Below are 8850 nucleotides of genomic sequence, written 5' to 3'. Positions count from 1 at the left end.
TTATTATAATGTATAATATAATTAGTATAATATAATTAGTATAATAAATTATTATACTAACATTATAGAATAATAATTAAAAAATGGAGCTTCTAATCACAATTATTTCATCATGCGATGATTATAATCAAGTACTGAATTTTTCTCTCAGCGTAACGTCGGTGAAAAGCAGTGAGTGAGAACAGTATGTCTAATCCGCGAAATACAGTCTCGTTCATCGCTCATAATAAAATTCTTTTAAAACTCACGGAAGAACTACTTACAGATTCTAAATTTTTAATACCGTACATTTTTATGATAAAGTTAAATAAAATTTCTTTTAAACTATAAAATCTAAAGATTAACCAAGAGAATCCATCTCTTGAATATTAACTTACGAAAACTAAACTTTTTCATTTGCAATGTTAAATATCTTTCTGATTACACAACTTTCATCAAATCTTCATCAAGCTAAAATCGATTCCGCATATTACGCAGTTGCGATAAATGTGGGACAGGCTTTACATAAAGTCCACCGAATCGAGCAAAATCATATTACATTCAGACTTCAACTTTGCTCGTCGCACATTAAATCCCGCATATACGTTCGACTGAACATCGCTGCCCTTAATTGCAGGATTTAATCAACACGTGGACTTTTCTTTACCGCGAATTGTCAAACGCGTTTAAGGACAAAGGCGCGGTGATATCGAAAAGTACGAAGAGAAGTCATTGAGAAGAAAGAGGGAAGAAGAAAAAGAAGATGAGAGAAAGAGAGAAAGAGAGAGGTTTGCGAAAAGAAAAAGCATGAAGAAGAAGAGGTGGATCGCGCGGTTTTCATCTGCGAAAATTAAGGCAGAATCTGCCGGTAGTAAGAAAGTCCGTGCTAATTAAGGCTGTTTCTTCAGAGATTCCCCTTTCGCGGCCAGCCCCCTCGGCCTCAGCTTTTAAATAAATTATACCGAGTTAAAAGCCTCTTCGCACTTCCTCAGATAATCCGCGGGGCCGTTTCGCTCACCAAAGTTATACCCGCGGGAGAAATCTCGCGCCTCTGTGGAAAAGAACGAGCGTTCTTTCCCAGCTTATAGGGATACTGGCTGCGGAGCCATAATGCGCCGAGTGATCTAACGCGGGAATACTTTCTGCTGCAATTACGTTATAAAGCAAGAATGCTCATCCTCGGCCATTCTCATCGCACGGTTCTTTACAAAAATGCGATTAGCCCGCCGAGCCAAATTCAATTATCTCCCGCGTTGCGATCAGCGACGCTTGCGCTAATCTCTTTTTGCTCGATAAATCGCTATCCATAAATGGATTTATTGGAAATGATTACCCGATAATAACCGCCCGCGCGCGTTCAGGATACGTTTCTACATGGAAAGAACGATTTTGCTGAATATCTAAAAATTTAATAGATATAAGGCTGAAAATAATTTTATTAGATTACCGAAATAGTTACATAGAAAATTCAAGCGTAATTCATAATGCTGTATAAAATTTTGATTTTAACGAGCGTTGAGCATTCTAATTTTTATTTTAATCAAAATTTTTTAATCTTTTTCTAATTAAATAAAAAATGAAATCCTGATGAAAAGAATTTTTTCACATAATGTAACTTGTGATGTGGTGAACAAAAATGTCATTGAAGGTTCTATAATAGACAGTATGTAGTTTTTGATCTATGATGTATCAAAAATGTAATAAAGATGTAATAAAACTTGTAATTTTCATCATAATTAGTACGACATTTACTAATTCTATGATAAATTAAGCTCCGGTAAAATAAGTTAATTAAGTTAATACATCACATATAATTATATCTCAATCAAAAATCATAATAATATCACAAGGACATCATCATGACCTTATTTGTCATTTATAAACTCAATTTTAAATATTAAATGACATTATGATATCATTATGATATTATAGGATATACTATATTATTCTGTATCCTATTTGGGATGATGAACAAATTATATTATAAATATAAGATTCAATAATGGATATTTTTTGAGCTGATGTATCAAAGATGTAAAATTTGTGCAATTTTCCATATAATTAATACGAGGTTTTGATATATATATTTTTGCAAAAAAAACCGTTCTTTCCGTAAAAGATAAAATTTTATACGTAATTTGATACATTATTGAGAAAACTATTGTGTGAAAGAAATACATTAAATGACAATTATGAAATACCAATGTATCGCAGAAGATGAAAATCCTACAGCCTAGGAAACATTAGTTAGGAATAGTCATAAGCATCCCGGTCGGCTTTTAAGAATTTCGAATTCTTCGTCTTTTGTAGGTAAGATGTTGTCGAATGACAGCGAGTCATCGTTAACGCCATTGTTCTCACGGTACTTCCGGCGCGTTAAGAACGTCCCGAAGCGCTTTCAAGTTAAGTAGATGTTTCTCGGTACGTCGGGTGCATTTTTAAATAATTCGATGCAAAGCAGCCGAGAAAAGGCCACGAATTCCCTTCTGAGAGGTCCCGTGAATAACGGGGAGGAGATGCACGGGGTATGGGGAAAGAACGAATGGAATTTCCGTGGGATTCACTCTTCTTCGCGGCAGACGTGGCTGGAAAGCGCGAGCGATTCGGAGCGACTTTTACAACTTAATTTTTGCGTATTTGCGAGCTGCGACGACGGCGGGTTGCCGGCTTTTGCGGGAGAAAAGTAAATTTTCCGACACGTTTGCTCGCGCACATGGCGCCGCGTTCGTAAGCAGCAACGTGTCGCCGTCAAAATTTTATTAATTTGCTACTCGCCATTCTATGTTTCACGAAGAAAAATGAAGATAAGTTTAACCAGTTTATTAACTATTCAATAAAAGCATCTCAAATTGAAGACGAGATAAATTTCAATTTGATCAAAAAATTCACTTCCCAAAGAAAAAGATGCCCAACAATTTCATATCAGAAATGCTTGCTTATCGATACGAATAAGCAATGTCATTTCTTTTCTTTTATAACTTATTGCGCTTATTTCAATCTTACGTTTTCCGAGATATTATATTACATTTTCTTCCCCCATGTTATCTAAATGTAGAAAGATTTCTATGACTATCAAATAGTGAAGATAAATGCTAACTCCAACCATAAGATATCACTCGATGGGTATACCATGGTAGTTACATTTACAAACCAACATCTCTGTCATTATAAATTTATATTTTATTGTATAGTGATAAAATGTAACATAAAAAGAACAAAAATCAAACTTTGTTTAAAAATATAATCAAGCACATAATTTTTTAAGATATTATCCAAGCAGAACAACAGGTCACGATAACGTTGTTTAGACATTTTAAAAAATTGTAACTAATGAAAAAATGATTTTTGATAATCATTTTGGAGCCATTTTGATATCATGGTGACTTTTATGTTCTGCCTGGATATATCCCGATTAAAAATATATATCTACGAACAGTTCGCATATAATATAATAATCCAAACGTCAACAAACTGCTAACTAATTTGTCTTTCGCGTCAATTCTATAATAAATCCCACAAATTGCAAATCAGATTGCTTGTACAGGTTACTATATAAGACGGTGCGGTTCCGAATGGGAACTGACTATCAAGTAGCAGGGATAGATGCCAGGGCGGACGGTATTAACCACTCCACCTATTGGTATTGGCACGTACATGCGGAGAAAATATTGCCGAGTCGAGAATTCGCGAATAAATCTAAATAACCTTCGTATCGGGATACCGCAGTCTTTCGTATCTTTCTATCCCACGTATTTATTAAAAACAGCAATGCTGAGATGATTTTTCTCGTTCTAATGGATATATACCATATTTTATTTTTTATTACCGAATAAAAGAGAGGAGCTCCGAAAAAGACTTTCATTTATTCTTCAACATTAAAATATCTAAATATAAAATACTGGACAGATTTTTTTTTATACATATTACGTAAATCAGTGTAGAAAACTTGAAAATAGCGATATAGCGTAATTCAAGAACGGTTATTTGTATTTCGATTTACAAATATATTTATTAAAATTGATTGGAAATAATATTAATTTTTTACTTCGCGAAATATTTTATTTAGCCTTCGATAGCGAATCAATCGTTGCGCACTCTCAAAAATATTAGGATAATTTGTATGTAGTATCCTTCATTATTTAGCAACATAAATTTTCAAGTAAAAATACGTAAGTAATAAAAATTCGGTCTATCGTATTAAATATGTGCAACTTTTTGCAGAACGGAAAACTATAAAATTGCCAAAATGCACCTTCCTCCTCATTGCAATTTAATTATTTTTTATTCACATATTACCTTTCATTTCTGTATACGCACCGAACAGGATCGAAGCAATGCACGAATACTTCGCCAGGCAAACCGCAGCGATACAAAAAAACGAATAATTCCGGAAGTAAGAGTCCGTTTTATCTACGTCCGCGTTTCGTCAATCCAGATCCAGCATTTCTCCGGACGTGAAACTATCTCCGCGATCATCCTTCTGACTTCTATCAATGTGACCGTCGGGCGACAAATCTTTACCGGCGAGGCGATTACCGAAATTCAGAAAATCCGAACAGGGACTGCCAGCCTGCATAGGTTCGAAAAAGGTTCTCTTTATCGTCGCTCTTATAATAATTATTTTCGAAAGTGTTTACTTGAAGCAAAAAGTTGTCCGCGTCATTTTCTATCGGTGGCTGCCGGTGCAATCGTCTAGGCGACATGGTCGTACACTGTTGCAAAACGTTATCGCAGAGATCCAATGTATTTTCCTACAATCAAATAGCAAACATTTCATCAAATAATTAGAATGTCTCGACTTAATCTTTATTAATGAATCGTTATTTATCTCGTTATAAATTATAATAGACAAATATATTTATGTTATAACGTTTATAAATTAATGATTAAATTTTTATTACTTCATTATCTTTTACAAAATAATTAAAAAAAAAAATTATATGATTTTACTTACAAATTTAGGTTTGTCATCAATAACTTTGACGATGTCACCTTCCTCAGTCGTAGTAATAATTCCAGTACCGAGTCTTTTACCGAGTATTTTCACCTCCTTTTTACATCCTTCCGATGCGTCGATGATATTAGGTACACAAACATTTTGCATGGAAGTATTCTTGAGGAACTGTTCGTAAGGACTAAGGAATCTAGTATCTTGATAATGTGGAGCCATAAACTCATGACTGTGATTTTTCGGTCCCAAGATCTTTACCTCATTTAGGCCGGGATATAGCTTCGGGGGTGGCAAACAAAATTTGTCACTGAAAGACTATAAAATTCATCGTATAAATGTATTCTTGTCTAGCGTATTCTCAATAATTATCGCGCAATGTTTAATTAACTGTACCTTCATGCACTGACTTCCGGGGTCGAGCATTTTCATGTCTGATTGACCAAAAGCCATTAATCCAGTATCGCAATCGTCATCGAAGACTGACGATAATTTCATCTTCGGATCGTATTCCGAATGATGATCTTCCATGGGGGAGACACCAAGAATATTTAGATCTTCTGCGAGGCTCTGATTGCTCTTTAGGTACGGTAGTGTCTCGCTCAACAACGACAATGGCGTATGGTTCTTCATGAATAGAGATGATAACGAGGATTGCGAATTGGTAGATAGATTTGACGAATGACCCAAAATGCTCGTTAGATCTTGTTGACTCGATGTCACAGTCATTACTGAAATTGATAATAACAAAAGTTATAAGACTATTTCGACGAATCTATTTTCTAACATCATGTTGTTCTGCGTAATTTCTTTCTTGTATTTTCATCCGGATTTTTTAATTAAATCTCCGCAGACAATCCCGAATTTCACAACTTATTGTTAATCAGACTATCTGGATCAGTGAGGGACAGTTATATTTTTTAAAAGGTTTTTGAGCTCTAAAAAATCTAAAAAAATTCTGATATATTTTTTCAACATAATTAATAATTATTAACTACTTAATTCTCCATCGCCTATGTGGAATTTTGTATCTTCCGTCAGCAATCTTCTTCGAACTTCAATGCAAATTTTTTTATATTGTTATATCGTATATGTTTTATATCGTTTTTATTTTATTGCATAAAAATCTGAAAAAATTCTTGCGTACTTATGAAAACTTTAATTTTTACTATCATAGAGAAATTAGATTTTATTTATTTTATTTATTTTTTACGAATCTAAATTCATCAAAACATCGTTGTCTTGTAAGTCTACTTGGCCAGTGGAGAATTAAATTATAAAAATACTGTTTAAACTGACTTGTAATTGAGAAAATGTGCAACAATCTCGAACATCTAAAGGATTTCTGTAAATCATGATATTACGACATCGATTCACCTACCATCGTCGTGCCCGGCAAGAGCGCCATCGCCATCGATAGGCAGCGATTTGGGACCCAGCAGGAGATCGTCGATTTTGGTCTGGGAAAGAAATGACATGCCATCCGCGAAACGATCGTCGAGGCTTTTACTATCGAGAATTCTAATATCTTTATCCTCAAGAACTTCGATGTCGTCCATTGACATACCACTGGACTTTTGGCCGGATTCCAGCACCATGATCTGATTATCGTTGTCGCCGATGATGACATCACTATTATTGCGTATATTCACGAGATTGATGGCATCCGCCTGTTCACCGTCAAGAATCGTTACGTCGTGGGAATTCTGCGCCATTAAGTCGCGAGCCTCGCTGTTCGTCATGACCTGCAGCCATAACGCGTGCGTGTAAGGGCATTGAACTGTTTAAAGCTTCGTCATGACCGGAATAATTTATTACGACAAGGCAAACTGTGTGACATATATACACAACATACAAAAAAAACATTTTTATAATATTTTCTAGCCACGGTAATTCCTATTGTTACAAAAAAAAATCATATAAATCGCAATTACAAATCATAATCATCCTTACAGAGATGAATCCAAAATATTATATTAAAATAAGATAGATTTAAATCGAGGATTTAAACGGAAATGGATTCTTGAGATTTTAAATATGTAGAATTTGTCTATCAATTTAAATTTTTCACTAATAAAAATCAATTAGCTTTCCGAAGCTTACTTCACGGAATTACAATGGAAATTAGGATTTAATTAAAACTCTTGTAGTATTTGGAGTCTATCGATATAGTGGCTAAAATTAATTGGGTTTCTACGGCTAATTTGAAGAAGCGCCAAAGATAAATTCCAGCTATATGTTCCTATGAGTACATTACACAACACGTTTCGCAAACGCGGCAACGCAGCAGTTCTCTAAATAGAGAACTCTATGTAAAGGAATGAAGGCGCCTGACGTGAATATTCCGAATGTGTCGCGCGTACTGTAAGTCGAAAAGTCGATTGAAAAGACGTCGACGGCGTAATGTCGGTTCTGCGTAAAAAAGAGTACGCCGTCCTTTCAAAGATAAAGAAAGATGATGTTATAGCTTGGGATTCGTACTCTTATATTAAATTTCCACCACATCAATAATTGTCTTCGTCTCGATTTTATTCAAGTTTATCATAGTAATCGGGTTTAAAGCACAGTTACCATATAGATAATTCATCTTAACTCTGCTGAACTGTTCGGATCTATTTAACCCAAAATGTAATTCTTTTTTAATATATTTATTTTATTTAAACTTTTTTTTTGATATTTAATGGCTTCTATTAATGTAAAATCTTTTTCTGTGAGAATTATTTATTTTTTAGAGCTCTTTAATTATATTAATTCAAACGATATGATCGTATAGTAAATATGTTACCAACAAGAAAAATCTTTTAGAGCTCGCAAAAATATACCGCATGAATAATTTAATTAAATTGTAGGGAAAGTTATTTTAAGAGAGAGTTTCAACAAGAGATCCAACAATCATTCTGTTCCCCAAACGTGACTATTAACGGACGAGCTGTTACGAGCGCGCTAACACAGCTTCATACGTTGAATGTGGTAATCGTTTCTACATTACCTCGTAACGACCATCCTCCGTGGCGCGAACAAACTGTATTCCACCTTGCGCGGCTAGTTCCAGTAACTCGTTACACTCGTCTATCGACGTAGTTGAGTTCAGGCCATTTTGCCGGTCCGGTTCGTTGCGATTGAGCACGGAAGGAGAGAACTGCGTATCCAATGCTGTCACCAGATCATCTGACGACGACAGATTAAAGAGAGGAGCACGTCTCCTTCTTCCTCGTCTCGCCTTGCAAGATTGACGAGAGAGCTTACCTTGCTCCTGTTCCGCACCAGGAGGCTCGACGATGAAGGTCGATCTGCCATCAGGTTCGATATTCTGCATCACAGTAGCAACCACTGGTACTTTCACCTGAACAGCTTTATTACCGTCAGCATCTGAAGTCTCGGTAGGATTCAAAGTTATTTTTTCTGCCATTCGCAAATCATCGGCAGTCGCAGGTGTAAGTATCTGTGATAAATTATGTGTAATTGTCAAGTACGACAACTAAACACGTCCAATAATTAAATATTATTAAGTTATTATTGTTGTATTTTTGTCATTAATGTCAGATATTAATGCTAATTGATACGCCTAGGAATTATTGTTCGAAACGAATCCCATTGTAACAGATTAAGCTTTAGAAGAGCTATCAGAATTATTTATAGCAAAATAATCGAAACAAATATACTTGCAGTCTACTTGCTGTAATATAGAACATATAAATTTTTAAGTTTCTTGCAAAGTCAAATCTCAATCTTCATCAAGTTAATGCGAAAAAATAATAAGCTATATTAAGAAATTAAAAAATTTTAATTAACTTTACTACAATGTGGATATTTTTCATAGATAATATACGTAGATTATTATACATAATTATACATAGATTCATTTATTTTATTTCTAATACATAAATAATATTGTACTATTTTGTCACATATTACTTCCCAGA

The 8850-nt window shown here is 34.5% G+C and overlaps 2 protein-coding genes across 2 annotated transcripts in view; one reads left to right on the top strand and one right to left on the bottom strand.

Moving 5' to 3' along the window:
* Nucleotides 1-8850, top strand: part of LOC108692005 (bifunctional methylenetetrahydrofolate dehydrogenase/cyclohydrolase, mitochondrial) — a 94349-nt gene that overhangs the window by 23958 nt on the left and 61541 nt on the right. The gene's annotated exons all lie outside the window — the stretch shown is intronic.
* The window catches only part of LOC108691884, a 10443-nt gene continuing 5998 nt past the window's right edge, over nt 4406-8850 (bottom strand). The window contains exons 11-17 of the mRNA XM_018199818.1: nt 8174-8369; nt 7917-8095; nt 6309-6672; nt 5324-5658; nt 4934-5245; nt 4617-4730; nt 4406-4549 (exon numbers count right to left, since the gene is read on the bottom strand). Coding sequence (XP_018055307.1) covers nt 4406-4549; nt 4617-4730; nt 4934-5245; nt 5324-5658; nt 6309-6672; nt 7917-8095; nt 8174-8369 — 1644 coding nt within the window. The remainder of the gene's footprint in view (nt 4550-4616; nt 4731-4933; nt 5246-5323; nt 5659-6308; nt 6673-7916; nt 8096-8173; nt 8370-8850) is intronic.

Source organism: Atta colombica, unplaced genomic scaffold (assembly GCF_001594045.1).
Source record: "Atta colombica isolate Treedump-2 unplaced genomic scaffold, Acol1.0 scaffold55, whole genome shotgun sequence".
Lineage (NCBI taxonomy): Eukaryota > Metazoa > Arthropoda > Insecta > Hymenoptera > Formicidae > Atta > Atta colombica.
Note: the sequence above shows the minus strand (reverse complement) of the source record. Positions and strands in the feature narration are given on the sequence as shown.